This window comes from Triticum urartu, chromosome 6A, assembly GCF_056163025.1.
Source record: "Triticum urartu cultivar PI428250 chromosome 6A, HENAU_Tu73, whole genome shotgun sequence".
Taxonomy (NCBI): domain Eukaryota; kingdom Viridiplantae; phylum Streptophyta; class Magnoliopsida; order Poales; family Poaceae; genus Triticum; species Triticum urartu.
In genome coordinates this window covers 556170050-556187684 of record NC_141878.1, presented here as the reverse complement: position 1 = coordinate 556187684, position 17635 = coordinate 556170050, and the positions used below count along the sequence as shown (strand labels likewise).

Genomic DNA, 17635 nt, shown 5'->3' with positions numbered 1-17635 from the left:
GACATGCAAAGAGATCAAATCTTGCATATAAGAATTCAGAGAAGAACCAAATAATATTCATAGATAATCTTGTTCATAAATCCACAATTCATCGGATCTTGGCAAACACAGCGCAAAAGAGTATTACATCGAATAGATCTCCAAGAACATCGAGGAGAACTTTGTATTGAGAATCAAAGGGAGAAAAGAAGCCATCTAGCTAATAACTATGGACCCGAAGGTCTGTGGTAAACTACTCATGCTTCATCGAAGAGGCAATGGTGTTGATGTAGAAGCCCTCTATGATCGATTCCCCCTCCGGCAGATTGCCGGAGAAGGCCCCAAGATGGGATCTCACGGGTACAGAAGGTTGCGGCGGTGGAAAAGTGGTTTCGTGGCTCTCCCTGATGTTTCTAGGGTATAAGAGTATATATAAGCGAAAGAAGTACGTGGGTGGAGCTACGAGGGGCCCACGAGGGTGGGGGGCGCGCCTACCGCCCCTGGGCGCACCCTCCTGCCTCGTGGCCTCCTCTTGGAGTTCCAGAATTCGACTCCAAGTCTTCTGGATTGCTTTTGGTCCAAGAAAGATCATCGCGAAGGTTTCATTCCGTTTGGACTCTGTTTGGTATTCCTTTTCTGCAAAACTCTAAAATAGGCAAAAAACAGAAACTGGCACTGGGCTTCCGGTTAATAGGTTAGTCCCAAAATAATATAAAAGAGCATATTAAAGCCCATTAAAAATCCAAAACAAATAATATAATAACATAGAATAATCAAAAATTATAGATACGTTGGAGACATATCATGCCTCCATGTAATGATCTGCAAATTGTAGGAGAATTGTACATATACCAAATTCTATATATATATATATGTGTGTGTGTGTGTATGTGAATGGTCATGCAAGAAATTCGATGATATATATATGATCGGTTCTACGAGAAATTTTATTTATATATATGCATAACGTGTACAATATGTAGTAGCGTAAAATATGTTTGAAATGAAAAAGAATTAAATGGAAACACAAAATTAAATGGAACGTAGTATTTCAAAAAAATTCCTATGATCACACAAGATCTATCTAGGAGAAGCATAGCAACGAGTGGGGAGAGTGTGTCCATGTACCCTCGTAGTCCGAAAGCGGAAGCGTTTAGTAACGCGGTTGATGTAGTCAAACTTCTTCACGATCCAACCGATCCAAGTACCGAACGTACGGCACCTCCGCGTTAAGAACACGTTCAGCTGGATGACGTCCCACGAACTCTTGATCCAGTTGAGGTCGAGGGAGAGTTCCGTCAGCACGATGGCGTGGCGACGGTGATGATGATGTTACCGGCACAGGGCTTGGCCTAAGCACTATGATGGTATGATCGAGGTGTGTAACTGTGAACGGGGGCACCACACACGGTTAAGAGAAACTTGTGTGTTCTAGGGTGTCCCCTGCCCGCGTATATAAAGGAGGGGAGGGGAGGCCTGCCGACCCTCCTAGGGCGCGCCAAGAGAGGGGAATCCTACTAGGACTCCAAGTGCTAGTAGGTTTCCACCTAAGGAAGAGGGGAAGAAGGAAGGAAGAGGGGGAAGGGAAGGAAAGGGGGTGTCGCCCCCTTGCCCAAGTCCAATTCGGACCCAAGGAGGGCGCGGCCAGCCCCTCTTTCCCTTCCTCTCTTCCCACTAAGGCCCATAGAGGCCCATTAGTTCCCTCGGGGGGTTCCGATAACCCTCCGGCACTTCGATATTTATCCGGTACCTCTCGGAACTCATCCGATGACCAAATAACATCGTCCAATATATCAATCTTTATGTATCAACCATTTTGAGACTCCTCGCCACGTCCGTGATCTCATCCGGGACTTCGAACAAACTTCGGTCATCAAAACACATAACTCATAATACAAATCGTCATCGAACATTAAGCGTGCGGACCCTACGGGTTCGAGAACTATGTAGACATGACCGAGACACATCTTCGGTCAATAACCAATAGAGGAGCCTGGATGCTCATATTGGTTCCTACATATTCTACGAAGACCTTTATCGGTCAAATCGCATAACAACCACTACCACTACACCACGGTAGAGCTTACGTGACACATTTTTGTGGGCAAAGGACCAGTAATCTCCACAAAATAAGTGTCACCATAGTTCTTATGTTTTGACTTCGGATCATGTGTCAGCAAAGGTACATCACTGTGGACACACTAAGAGTCAGCAGTCACGAAGCAACGCTGTATCTATCAGTAATTGCTTAATAACATGTTATGTGTCAGCGTATGTATGAACCTTGACATTTTTGTAGTCGGCGTAGGTAGGTACTTACACTACAAAAAAATACACTTCCGTGATGATACGTGTTTGTCACAGTAGGTCGCGTTTTTTGTCATGCATGTACATCCATGAAAAATTTATGACAGAATCAAGATAGTCATACCTGTGCTGTCGTAGAAGTGTTCCATGACATTACCAAAATTATCATCACGGAAGTGTCCACTTCCATGACGATAAATCGTGTGTCACAGAAGTGCTTTCATCAAGGGTGACCGACACGTGGCATCCACCGTAACGGAACACCGTTAAGCTATCGGGTCAGGTTTTGGATCCGATAACCCGTTAACAGCCCCGACCAATGGGAAATTTCCACGTGTAAAATTCTTATTGGTCGGACGAAACACGTCTCAGCTTGTCAGTGGGTCAGATAGGCGCCTATGATGCATCGACACGTGGCACGGCCCAACAGAGGCCCATTCCTGTGAAAAGGTCGGCCCATGTGAATTGGTCAAAAGGTGGCGGGCCGGCCCATGGAAAGCCTATTAACGGCATGTTCGCATATAGCCCATTTACAGCCCGCTAACTGAAGGCCCGTTATGCCCTATCCGAATTAGGCCTAGTAGCATCATCTGGGCCATCCAATATGATTCCAGCCCATTTTCACTTCTGGCCCATGTATTGCCCATGACGTCTTTCGGCCCACATGAGGCCCTAGTAACTATTGCCTATTAACGGCCCATGGTGAAACTGGCCCGTAATGAACAGTGTATTACTTTACACCCATTAACGGCTCGTGGTGAAACTGGCCCGTAATGAACAGTGTATCACTTTATACCCATTAACGGCCTGTTATTTCGTTGGGCCGTTTCCAGCCCATGTTATCTTTCCACCTTCTCAGAGCCCATTTATTCTTGGGCTCATTTCCAGCATTCGTTTACTTACGGCCCGTTACTGTCATTTTCTGCTTGTGGGCCAAATTCAGCTAGTGGTAACAGTCGGCCCGTTTGTGGTCCGTTAATACGTTGGGCCGTTTTCATGGCGTCATCAAATACAGCCTATTAACGATGGCCCGTTATGGTCGGCCCATGAACGGCCGATTCCAACTCTAGCCCGTTTACGGCCATAATGCGGCCTGTTATTGGCCCATGTTTGGCCAATCGATCATACGGCCCGTATAAGGCCCATTGATGATATGGCCCATAGAAGGCACATTGTTTCTACGGCCCGTAGAAGGCCCATTGTTTCTACGGCCCGTAGAAGGCCTACTGTTTCTACGGCCCGTAGAAGGCCAACTTTTCTACGGCCCGTAGGAGGCCCAGTGTCACTATAGTAAATATTAGCCCATGGTTATTGTGGCCTAGTTTTAAAAAATAGGTTATTGCAGCCACTAGCAAACAGCGGAAAAAGAACTGCACTGACTAGCAGCAAACAAATAAACAAGACAACAAGGAAATAAATAAGCAAGCAACTTATGCTAGGCTATCACGGCTATTACACATATTACATCCACTGGGCATCAAAGTTCGCCACCAGTGCAAATATAGGGAACAAAGCAGCATATAAACGCCGCAGCAAAACAAGCCCAGAACTGAAACCACTGCAGAAGAGTTCAAGAAACAATATCCTGTGTACCCATAATGCTGGCAAGATGCTTAACAAGCTTATTAACTTTCTCTTGTTTGGCGCTTAAATCCTCCAGCGCTTGCTATTGCACAAGAAAGTACGCATCTGAATTCTGCAGGGACTTCCTCAGTCCTTCGGCTTCTTGCCGCAGCACAGCTGACTGATGCCTTTCAGCTTGTAGCTCAGACTGAAGAAGCCGAAGTGATTCAGGAAGCAAGTTCAAAGAGCTTATGCCAGCGGTACTGGCCAGTAACTCGAACACTACATCAACGCAGGACTGTGGGGTTCTCTCACTGTCTACAAGATCGTTTTTATCACCTTTCTTGGAGACCAACAGGGTTGTCTCACTATCTTGAACCCTATCTGCATTACTTTCTCTACCATTGCATAGTGGGGTGCTCTTCTCCAATATTCCGTTTGCATACTACAAGAGAAACAAGCAGACACATCACAAGTTTAGCTTGTAGTATACAAAACTCATTTTGGTAAACCGGTTCAGTATAAGGTGGATAGGATAACAGCATGAAGCAAACATATAATTATGTACTATGGTCACTGTATTTTCCATATCATTCTAGTTTATGTTCCCTAATCAAGATAGAGACACAGTTCAACTCATATATTTTTTTAAGACACAGCAGCATAGACAGATTATATGTCTGAGAAACTACATAGCATTGGCAGCACTTGTAATGTGCATCACATGAGAACATAACTGTTTATACAACTTAAACTGAAATCAACATAGAGCAAGAAGTTAGAACAGCAATCCAGTTAAAGAAATAGGTTTAAAATATACCTATTGCACCATTGGAATTTCAATTGGATCCTTCAAATTCGAAAGTAGTTGCTATGAGTAAATACAATGATGCAACAGCGAAGGAGTATGGACCATAGCTACAGAATCTGACCTGAGAACAGTTCCTCTTCTGCTTTAAACGTAGAGTTTGGGTTAGCTGTGGTGGTCTTCGTGATTTGGGCACTGCAGTAGCTTTACAAACTGCTCGTGTGGGGGTACTCTGTGGTGGAGATGGTGCTTTGTCAACTATAAGTGGGTTACTATCCGCTGGGGTTGTGGTTAGATGGGTTGTAGCTAGTTCTCTTCCCAGCGGTGTAAGTGTGCAATCTGGAAGAGTCTCGATTATGTGTGGTGGGGCTAGTTTGTGGGCCAGTACAACCATGGTTCTATCTGCGTCGACGGGTAGCACTGTCTTTTGTGAAGAACGGGTTTTTGCTCCCTTAGATACTGCCATCACCCCCTCCAATTCAAATGGCTGATAAACAAGAAAAGAAATTGAACGTACAGACATTGTATGATAGACAGATGTGGTAATTCACATATATGTTGTCTAACCAAACAGGAAAGCATGACACAATTTCACATATATGATGCCTAACTAAACAGGATAGCATGACACAGTTTCAGATATATGATGGATAACTTAACAGGATATGATGAGTACCTAAATAGGATGACATGACAAAACTATATGATGTCTTTCTAAAATAGGTTGGGATGAAATAATTCACATACATGTTGTCTAAGTATACAGGATGGCATGATGTAATTGACATAATTGATTCATATACTAAGCAGCTGGCACTCGCATGTATGATCTCTAAACTAAGCAGATAGAATTCAATATTGTGCATATGATGTCTAAACTAAGCAATGCAAGACACCATATGCATCATATGAGAAATTTATGCATTGCAACTTAGAGCATACACCTCGGGTGGGATATAGGACTGGTCAACTATCTCTGAATCCTCCTCAGAGGAGCTCCCTGTAACCATCGAGATATATGCTTCAACAGGTACCATTGCCTGCTCTGAAGACCTTGTTTTCACTCCAGATTTTTCCATAACTGGCTCAAATGGCTGATACACATGAAAAGTAGTTCAATATACACAGATTGTCGACAAATGGGATACGTAATGAAAAAAAGATGGCATGAGATAATTCACATATATGATGCCTGGCTCCATGGCGGTGCATAATTCACATATATGATAACTGGCTGAAAAACATGGCATTGCATAATTCACATATCTGATATAGAAAGCAAATAGGAGGCATTCACACAAAGCATGTCTAATCTAAGCAGATGGCATGGCAATGCAAGACACCATATGCATGATATGAGCAATATAACCCAGCCAAGTTAGAGCATGCACCTCGGGGGGGGGGGAATACGACTGGTCATATCTCTCTGAATCCTCCTCTGAGGAGCTATCTGTAACCAGCAAGAAATCTGCATCGGCAGGTAGCACTAACTGCTCAGAAGACCTCATTTTCACTCCAGATTTTCCCATGACCGACTCAAATGGCTGATGCACAGGAAGAGTAGATGAATGTATAAACATTGTTGACAAATGGAATACATTATGGAAAAAAATATGGCATGATAAAATTCACATATACGATGACTGGCTAAACAGGATGGCATTGCATGATTCACGTATATGATACCTGGATAAAGAAGATGGCATTGCATAATTCCCATATACTCCCTCCATTCCTAAATATTTGTCTTTTTAGAGATTTCAAATGGACTACCACATACGGATGTATATAGACATATTTTAGAGTATAGATTCACTCATTTTGTTCCGTATGTAGTCACTTGTTGAAATCTCTAAAAAGAAAAATATTTAGGAATGGTGGGAGTATGATATAGAAACCAAACAGGTGGCATTCACACAAAGCAAATCTAAACTAAGCTGATGACATATAAGATGTATAATGTAAGCAATGCAAAGTGCCATATGCATGATATGACCAACATCAGCATGCCAGGTTAGAGCAAACACCTCAGGTGGTAAACAGGCGTGGTCGGCTCCTTCTGAATCTCCATTTGAACAATTATCTTCCTCTGGAATACAATCTGGAAATGCAGGAGGGGGGGGCACTTCGCCCACCATGGAGCGGTGTCTGCATAACATTATGTTCGCACACAACGGTCTTCTCTTTTTCTCTACATGTTCAGTATGATTGTGTACAATATTTGACATGCATAATAAAAAAATAGTTAGATTTTGTAAGGCCTAAGAGGTGCATGCAAAAATCAAGACTAATGGTAGCAAACGAGTGGATGGATCCAAAACTAATGATAACAGGTAGATTATAGCTTCAGTTTAAAAAGATAGACAATGGATCATCTATTGTTTGTTTCCCACCCAACATGAACCACATAGAAGACCCAGATGAACCAGATAGTAGACAGATACTATTCGTTGCTGGCTCAATATGAGACCCATGGGCAATTCAAAACTGAAGATTGAACGATAAAGTAGCAGGTAATAATAACCGATGTATAACGTAAGCAAACACGAAAGACTGCGACCTCTCTTCCGGAACTGTGTAGTCCTCAGGTTTATCTGCTCAGTTGATGATGGTAATGCAGTTGGCGTGGCTGCCGGCAATGGGGAAGATGATCTGAGGCGGTGAAAGGAAGTCTGCAGGGGGGATCTATTCTACAGTGCACGCTTCTGTCGATGGTGCACCTCAGGTGGGCTGGATGACGGCACGGCAGGAGCAAGACATAACACACAGAGTTTTCTTTGACGCCTATCTGAAAAAGAAGTAAATCTGTAAGGGCTCCTTAGAATTGGAGGATTCTATAAATGCAGGGACAGGAAAAACACAGGAATAGGATAGGAATGCATGTGCAAAATAGAGCATTTGGAAACATAGGATTTCAGTCAACCTGGGTGTTTGGCTCACGTCAATTGGAAGAACAGATGAATGGAGAAACAAAGTGATGCGACGAGTGTACAACTTCTCTGGCATAGCCTTGTGGACCTCAGCATCATTGGCTTGGACGTGGAGGATGGTGATGATGCTGGTGTTACTGTCGAAGGCGGGGAAGAAAATCCGAGGCCTCTGGAAACGGCGCCGAGGGTACTGCTCCGCTGTGATGGACGGTTCCGTCATTGGAGCAGCTCCGCTAAGGTGTACAGCGACGAGGCTGAAGCATGACAAGATAGACAACGTTAATCCGAAGTGGGACCCTAATATCATCTGCAATAGATGATGTAAAATACATCACCAAAAAGTGCTAGATGTAAAACGCATCAGCCGCGCCACGGCCGCTCCGACAGATGCTGTAAGTACTGTTCACTCTGATCTTAACTGAATAAAATGAACATCAAAGTTGAAACTGAATTTTACTGTCGAAACAGATTGAACTAGTAACAGAGCATTGCAATAGATGTTTAGGGCGTTTGAGCACTAGTAGCAGAGAAGTAGTGATCTAAATCAGCAGACGCTCGAGCAGGGAACGCACTAGCAGAGAGCAAGTCATGCAGTAGCACCACGAGCAAGTGCTAAAGCAGCAATTCCTGTAGCTTTCGGAGGTCGTGCAGCAGCAGCAGCGCAAGCGAGAGCAAGAGCATAGCAGCAACACGAACGAAACCAGGAGCAGTGCAGCAGCGCGACCGACAGCAAGAATATAGCGGCAGCGCGAGCGAGAGCCGGAGCAGCTGCAGCTAGTGCCATTGTGGAAGTCGCCGCCAAGGAAGCAATGACATGGGGGAGAGACGTCGTGGATGATGTGGCCGGCGACGGCGCCGTCGATGGAGACACGCCATGTCTGCTCGATATCGAGCACCGGCAGCCCCGTGAGATCGAATAAAAGATAAAATGCAGCGGTGAGTGCAGAACCTCCTTGGTGGCGCCGAGTTGGCCTCGGCTTCATCGGTGGAATTGGTGAGGGTGCTGCGGTTCCGGTGGGGCAGGTCAAGACGGCGTTGTGGGGATTGAGGTGGCGCGATAGACGAGGCGAACATCGGGGCAGCTCCTTGGAGGTGGAGGATGGGGCGGCTGATCCGGCGGGACGACGAGATCGACAACGGATCCTCATCCGGTGCGGCGGATGAGGAACGGCGAGCTGTTGCGGTGGACGACGTAGTCAGGGAAGAGTCTCCGGCTGGGCGGCGGTCGGGAGGCCGACGGAGGAGCGTTGGGCTTCGCTGGTTTTGGCGGCCTCGGTGTACGAATGGGGGGCGAAGGGGGAGGGGGGAGGCAAGCTTAGGGTCGCGCTTGTCCGAAATGTAGGGTAAGTTACCAGCGTACCCCCACCGGTTTTGACACCGCGACGTGGAGCTTCATTTCCGGCTGAGGGGTAGAAGGGGGATTTCGCGTGTCTGGGCTGCGGGAGCGATTGCGGATGAGGAGGGAGTTCTTGTGACGCATCCAAATTTCGGGATAACAAGGCGCGGCGCGGGTTGAAGAAGCGGGAGTTTCAAAGCAGGTGAGACAAAAGATACTCGAGTTTGAAAATTTCGGGATAACAAGGCGCGGCGTGGGTTGAAGAAGTGGGAGTTTCAAAGCAGGTGAGACAAAAGATACTCGAGCTTGAAAATTTCGAGATAACAAGGTGCGGATTCCTTGTTCGGCAGAACAAACTTAACGTGTAAAAAAAATTCATACAAGACACAAGAGAGTCATGTCCCCTTTTACTATATTGCTATAGATGCCATTGAAAAAACTACAAGAAAAATGTAAAAAAAATCGGGAGAACAAGATTACCCTGCACAGTACCAAATCGATTCGCACTTCCCTCAACAACAACAAAAAACAAATCAATTCCCACCAAAGAAAGAGTAATGTCCCTTTTTATATGATTACAGATGCCATGATCTCGAATTTCAATTTTTGAATCCACGTTATGTTGAATTCGAATATATCGTTAGGTGACCTTGCGGTTTAAAATTGATGTAGTTGTACATTTTGATCTTCCATCATATATGAACATTTTACTCAACCATGTGAACATATATATTGTCATCTACCATATGGACTAAATTTGAATCAATTTTCCTTATTTGAATACGATTTTTCTCAAGTTATACAATAATTTAAATATTATCTTGATAACAAAAAACATACATATAGCAGTAATCATATTTCACTGTGAACTACATGTACGATATGCTCTCCAATTCAAATATTTGTATCCCTTTTATGTTGAATTCAAATCATAGTACATTATTGGTCTAGGTAGCGAGATGTTTGGGATAATCTAAACCCTGTTTTCATACGTATAATTTTTGGTTGCATTGGGACAAGTTTTGGTATAAGCCTCTTGCAAAACCGGAGATTGTCTCAACAAGCCTCGTGGTTCTGAGAGGGAACGTGTCACCTTTGTGTGCGAAATGATATACGCTGCCTCCCCCCTGATTTTATTTACAGAGGCAACATAGAACTATATGAGTGCCCTGTTAAATTTTGGAATTATTCCGGGTTCATTTGGACTTTTTATACATTAATTGAGTTTCTGGACTTTTAGTGTGCATAATCTAAATATGAATTGCATGCACATGCTCCGGTGCATCAAAGTGGGTTGAAAAATCACATGTGTGTCCTTGGTTGAATTTCTAGGTCCCATGGAAGAAATGAGAATGAAATTCAAACATCTGGGCGTCATGACTCAGCCGAGAACATCGAGAAACTTTGATTTTAAATTCATGTAAATCCAAAACTTGCCTGGAAATCATGAAACTTGGCATGGTGTCATGTCATGGCACTAACATGTTGTGGTAAAAAATTGGGCCGATTTGGAAGCTCGTGGTTCTAAGAGGGAACGTGCCACCTTTGAGTGTGAAGCGATATATGCTGCCCCCTCCCCCTTGAGTTTCTTAACAAAGGCAACATAGAACTACATTAGTGCCCTGTTAACTTTTGGAATTATTCCGGGTTCGTTTGTCGTTTTTATACATTAATTGAGTTTCTGGTCATTTAATGTGCATAAGTCAAATTTGAACTACAAGCACATGCTCTCGTGCACCAAAGTTGGTTGAAAAATCACATTTGTGTCCTCGGGTGAATTTCTAGGTCCCATGCAAGAAATGAGAATAAAATTAAAACGTCTGGGCATCGGGGCTCGGCCAAGAACATTGAGAAACTTGGTTTTAAAATTCTTGTAAATCCAAAACACATATGAAAATCATGAAACTTGGCATGGATGTCATGTCATGGTACTACCACGTTGTGGTAAAAAAATGGCCGAATAGGAACAGATTTTGGTATAAGCTTCTTGCAAACCGAAGCTTCTCTCAAGAAGGCTTGTGGTTCTGAGAGGGAACATGCCACCTTTTAGTGCGAAACGATATACGTTGTCCCCCTTGAGTTTATTTACAAAGGCAACATATAACTACATGAGTGCCCTGTTAAATTTTGGAATTATTCCAGCTTCGTTTGGCCTTATTTACACATTAATTGAGTTTTTGGTCATTTAAGGTCCATAATTCAAATTTGAACTACAAGCACATGCTCCCGTGCAACAAAGTTGGTTGAAAAATCACATTTGTGTCCTCGGGTGAATTTCTACATTTGAAAAATCACATTTGTGTCCTCGAGTAGGTCCCATGCAAAAAATGAGAATAAAATTCAAACATCTGGGCATCGTGGCTCGGTCGAGAACATTGAGAAACTTGGTTTTAAAATCATGAAACTTGGCATGGTGTCATGTCATGGTAGTACCATGTCGTGGAAAAAAAATTGGCCGAATAGGAACAAATTTCGGTATAAGCTTCTTGCAAATCGGAGCTTCTCTCAAGAAGGCTCGTGGTTCTGGGAGGGAACGTGTCACCTTTGTGTGCATAATTCAAATTTGAAATACAAGCACATGTTCCAGTGCACCAAAGTTGGTTGAAAAATCACATGTGTGTCCTCGGGTAAATTTATAGGTTCCATGCAAGAAATGGGAATGAAATTCAAAATTCTGGGTGTTGTGGCTGGGTTGGAAACATTGAGAAACTTAGTTTTTTAATTCCTGTAAATCCAAAACACGCATGAAAATAATGAAACTTGGCTTGGTGCCATGACATGGCACCAACATGATGTGGTAAATTTGCAGTCCGATTTGCGAAGGCGCACACATTAACAATCAACAAAGTCATTTTGGAACAAGTGCTGTCATGTTACAATCGGAAACACAAGTATTATTGAAACCGTGGGCGTTCTACTTACTAGTACCATTTACGTGCCACCACGCTACCCCATTTTTTATTAGCTAGGAGGCGCCATGCAGGGTAGCTATTTGAGTACGAGAGGCATGCGATCAGACCCCTGCGCGTGCTTATCGGGAGGAGAGCCCTTTGACCTCCATCTGCCGTCCACCTCTCTCCCAAGGTCTCCATTAATGGCGCTCGAGCCTCTATTTAATGGCGTGGCTATGTCTCACTCGACTGAGATTTAAGAGAGAAAAAAGAAAATCTTAAAGCACGAATCTTGATGTAAGATCCGACGGACCTATATAGCATCTACTGCGACTTATAGCAAGATTGATGAATATATAAGGACGATTAATTTTTTTGATCAAAGAAGGGCTTACCCCTTCCGATTTTCATTACTGAAAACCACCACAATTCATAAGAAGTTCAGCACAACTCCATCCTAACACGAAGGACTAAAAGCTACCAGATTGAAATCGCAACATCCCAAGAGGCCAACAAAGACCAAACATCCGCGCTAGAACCCAACATTTCACAACCGACGACACGATCCATATCCTAAACCGATTATTACATCAAAAGAAACCAGAAAACTGAAGGAAGCCCAACAGTAACTAGAAGAACAACAACGCCAGGGTCGCCACAGCAAGAGTTTTCTTCATTCCAGCCTCGCAACATTGATCTTCCACAGAAAGATAAGGACGATTAATTGTCTTGCATAATTAGAAAGATAATTAAAAAATACACATGTGGCTACGCCTGAAATACACAAGGGCAAAAGAAGAAGGAAGACAAGGATCTGGCTTGCTGATCTCTACTTTCTTGATGCGTTGCTGCAGGCCGCGGGAACTAGTCTCCGCAGCGAGCGGCGATGAGCTCTTTCGTGTCCTCAATATGCTGCTTGAGAACATCCACGGATTCCTCCACTAGCCTTTGGCGCTCGTTGCGGAGCATGTCATTCTCGTCCATAAGTTTCTTGACGATGACGCCGGTCCTCTTCAACAAGGCACTGGTCTCCTCCTGCTGGTCTGCACTTCGGATGATCTTCTCCCTCAGCAGGTCGTGCTCGGCCCGGAGCCTCTCATTGCCCTCCCTTAGTACGCCGATAACCTATTCAAATGAGGCTTTCATGTTGTCCTGCAACCTCGCACAGCCAGAGATCTGATCCATCTGGCTATGGACGATCGCATGCATGCGCCTGTAACAGTCGTCGCCTGCCCGCGAGAAATTTTCCCAGGCCGCTGCGGCGCAGCGGGACATCTCTGCTTCATTCGTGGCGCGGCGGGACATCTCTGCTGCTTCCGCGGCGCGGCCGGACCAGTCTGCTGCATCGACGGCGCGGCGGGACCTCCGTGCTGCTTCAGCGGCGCGGCGGGACCTTTGTGCTGCTACTTCCGCGCGGCGGGACATGTCGGCTGCTCTTGCAGCGAGGCGGGACATCTCTCGTGCTTCCGCTTCCATGCTCGCCTCTCCCTGGTGGCAATCTCTTGACCCAGTACTCACGCTGGCCATGGCAGACTCAAGGGAAGGATGGTGAATGACTTGTTTTTTTTTGTGGATGAGGAGTTGAGGAGGAATGTGCAGTCATCTTGGCATACTAGAATTTATAACCGAGTACTAGTACACTCCTAAGTGGGAAACCATTTAGGTTGTGATTGGTGTGAACAGGTTTGCAATTCAATATAGTGTGGAGTAACTTGGAATGTGACGAGACGCAAGCTCAAAATTTATTGACGGTTCTAGTTTCGAAGTGCGGCGCTATTCTCGGATGGAGTACTTCTTTTTCTACTCCCTCCTTTCCGGTTTTATAGGGCTTATCTCAAAATTTTAGTTTTTCCATTTTATAAGGCTCAATTTGGTTGTTCCCCAACACATGTTCAGATTCCAAGGTGCATTAAATCATTGCATGCAAGTATTAAGATAAAATTGACCAATGCATGTACTTTATGCATGCATGCATTGCAATTAATGCATTGTTAAACATAATTTTTTGAGTACTTCTTACCCAAAGGAAATTTATATCCAACAGACACAAAATATCCGTTCGAGTATTGGAAATTACTGATCTGATGTCAAAGTAATTGCTGCATTGCCACCAAAACCCACCATTTCTTAAGCTAAAGTAGACCAAGGTAATCCCTATATTAGCATATTACTAAGATAAACAGAAGGCACTGTAGAAACATTTAGGACGTGAGCTTGTAAATCTGAATGTGGAGGGACACAAGCTTAGCCCCGGCCAGCAGCTTGGGCGGAACTGTCAAGAAGGTCGCCGGGATCCTTGCTGCTTGTCACCTCCATTTCCACCTCGACGGCGTCAGTCGTGCCTTCGGGCTCCCCCGACGGGCCGTTCGCCTACAGCTTGGCCACTTAGTGCGGCAGTGGGGGATGCCCCCGCTCTGAAGCAGACGACCAACACGGTGATAGGCACGCCGATGTCGAGCACGCCGCCGACCAAGAAAAACTCGCGGCAATCCTCCTCCGCGAACATCAAGAGCCCTGGCTCCGACAGTGGCACTTGCAGCTGGAGCACCCTGCCATACTGGCTCCTGTGCACGGGCATGGGATGCACGGTGCTAATGTGGTGGTAGAGCACCGGCGGCAGGCCTTCGTAGCCGCAGACGGGCACGGGGCATTTGCAGGGTGCCAGCGGACACACGCTCTGGTGATCGGTGAGCTTGTGGTAAGTGACGTAGAGCCCACAGGCTTCGTGCGGGCACTCCACCCTCATCGATGAAAGGACGGAGTCCACCGCCGTGTTCCGCACGTCAAAGCCACCGCCGCGCTCGCACTTCTGGCACTGCCGCTGGTTCTCGGGGCGCTCGACGTACGCGGCAGTCCGCGCAGGCCAGGTGCCCTCCCTTGCACTGCAGAAATCAATCGAACAACACATCAATCAAGAAACCTGCACCTTGCTCAATCAGCCGAATGGACGAGGTGTATTCGAACCTCATACACTGGAGGCGTCAAGGGGCGGAGGCAGAAGGGGTAGTGGAGCACGGTGAGGTCCATCGAGACCTCAGAGAGCTCCATCGTCGGGTCATGTTCGGTCTGCATGATCTCGCCCTCCTCATGCACAACCATCTCTCGACTTGGGTCGGGGTATTAGTACAAAGCAAGTATCAAAAGTAGAGTCACGGGATGCATGCATGCGTTGTAATTAATGCATCGGTAAACGCAAATTATTGAAATATATCTAGTGCAGTGCTTTGATATGTCACGTCAACTCGTAAATCAACAAGAAGTTTGATTATCCTCTCCCTCGCGGACTTAACTGCACCTGCCTTTGGCTGTATGACAGGTTGGCCACACACCTGTCGGGCCCACGTATCATACACGCAAAGGCAGGAGCGTCCCTCCCTCACCCATGAGCGTGGTGGCTGGCAAGACTAGGAGAAGCTTTCGCTACACACTCTCCCTCCCGCACGCGGTGGACATGCAGCAGTTCAATCGGTGTCAGATGGCCAGAAGCGTACTGTAGTACTCCCCTGCAGTACTGGTACTCCATCATTGTTCGACTTCGCGAAGAGGCGAAGAGCCAAGCGTAGCCCAGACGCTCGTGTGGCAGTTTCATGTGTAGAGTAGTCTAGGATAGCGTGTACCATGCCTATAAGCTTAAAATCGTTGGGGTCGGCTCCATGCTATGTGGTCGTCTCGAAGTTTTTAAAAATAAATTAAAATAGTCTTCTGGCCCTACTTGACACCCTGGTGATTCTAGTTTGCACGGTCATCTGGTCAAGATAGGAATATATATTTTAATTTGTTTTTTTTTAAAGGGGGGACTCCCCGGTCTCTGCATCAGAACGATGCATACGGCCACATATATTTTAATTTGTGGTGGGTAAATGTTAGAGGTTGCAGCAAATATATTGTACACTGCGGGTCTTTCAGCCAAGTTTAGAGGCAAGCATGTGGGGCCAGTGCTATGATGTGTCGTGTCAACTCGTACAACGAGGAGAAGCTTGATTTTACTACACGCCTTCTCCCTCACCCATGCGCGCGGTTGCTGGCAAACGAGGACAGGCTTTTGCTTAGTAGTACTTCTACAATAAGCTATCCGTCCCGCTCGCGGTGGACAGACATGCAGCAGTGGATTCGACACTGTAGAAGCAGTAGTAGTAACTTCATTGTTCGTCTTCTCGAAGAGGTGAAGAGCCAAGCGCAAACCGAATGTTGCAGTTGCGAACATTGGAGCACACATATAGCCAGGCTCTTACATGAGACAAAATTACTATGTGAACCCACTATTGTACTAGTATGTACAACTACTTGCTAGTATAGCCCTGTAAACAATAAAGGAGTATTTTTCCTTCTAGAGATTTCAACAAGTGACTAGACTACACCGAGACGGAGTACATATGGAGCAAAATGAGTGAATCTGCACCTTAAATAAATACGTACTAATTCTATCGTTTTCCTCTCCGAGGTGCACAATATTGAGTATACTGACTAGTCTCTTTTTGACATGCATTTACATTTTTTTAAACAGTACAGACACAAGCGCTCATATACACGCGCATACACTCACCCCTATGAACGCACACACGCACGGCACTATCATCTTGAAATTTATGAAGTCACCATAGGCACCTCGTCATCGACGGGTCCATAGGTGCTTGAATGCCATTGAGGGAGAGGGTAGGGGTTCCTGAGACGTTGAACGGTCAATGATGCATCCTCAATTACATGAGAGGGAATTAATTGGAGAAGCAGAATAAAGCGAGCACGATGTGAATGCAACAGAGTTTGGACTCTCATATAATAAAGGCGCCCCACCACTCCAATCCATCTACTCCCAAGTCTCTGCGCAACACTGCTCACTCCAATCCAAGACCAAGTGACCAGAAGCCACAAGCACCTATGCAGGCGATGGACGCGAGCGGCAGTCGGCCCCGCACCGTGCAGCGTTTCCAGACGGTGCTAGCGACCGCAGGCATCGTAGCCCTCGCCGACGCCGGCTTCGCCTCTCGCATGGACGACATGATGGTCAACTCCATCCGCAAGTTCACTGCCGTCAAGAAGCGCGCCGACGACCTTGCCGTACTGCTCAAGCCCGCGCGCCCGGGCTCCTCATTGCCTGCCACCCTCATCGTCCTCCATGGTGACGAACTCTTTCAATCCCTGGTGGCCCTGCAGGTGCCGGAGGTCACGATGAAGAATGTGCACCTCGAGGCCGCGCTCGCCGCACAGCGCCTCGCCATGCAAGAAACCGTCGACCTGCACATCCATGTCTACGAGGAAATCGTCTACATAGGCCACTACAAGGCAAGCGAGGATAGAAATACGTTGGCCTTCTTCCAGCGGCTGGAATCTTTGGACGCCATTGTTCAGAAGCACGTCGACCTGGCCACGAAAGCCGCTGCTACTTAGGCGCCGTTCGGTGGGCCGGGGCCCTGAGTCGAGGAGGTGGACGTCGTCGATGGATGCATCTCTTCTTCTTGCCTCCTATAACCAGCACTGCATCGCCTCGTGGCCTTAATGTTTTATTAGTATAGTACTCCCTCCGTTCCCAAATATAAGTCTTTCTAAAGATTCCAGCAAGTGACTACTACATACGGAGCAAAATGAGTGAATCTACACTCTAAACTATGTCTATATACATATGTATGTTGTATTCCATTTGAAATAGTATCTAAAAAGGCTTATATTTATGAACGGAGGGAGTATATGGCATTTTTATTCCAGTCGTAATGTTTTCCCTGTGAGGTGGGGCCGCAGTTGAGCAAACCCACCCCGCCCACCGGGCGTCGGCCGAGTTTAGAATTAGAAGAGAGAAACGAGGGAGGAGAGCTAGCTGTAGCACGGA

At 45.9% G+C, this 17635-nt stretch overlaps 1 protein-coding gene across 1 annotated transcript; it reads right to left on the bottom strand.

The window, feature by feature from the left end:
• Positions 1-14146: 14146 nt before the first annotated feature.
• Positions 14147-14913, bottom strand: LOC147966294 (putative E3 ubiquitin-protein ligase SINA-like 6). The gene is made up of 2 exons (XM_087530779.1): positions 14786-14913; positions 14147-14696 (listed from the first exon to the last, which is right to left on the bottom strand). The coding sequence occupies exons 1-2, from the start codon at positions 14911-14913 to the stop codon at positions 14147-14149; spliced, it is 678 nt and encodes a 225-aa protein (XP_087386905.1).
• Between the last annotated feature and the right edge of the window lie 2722 nt (positions 14914-17635).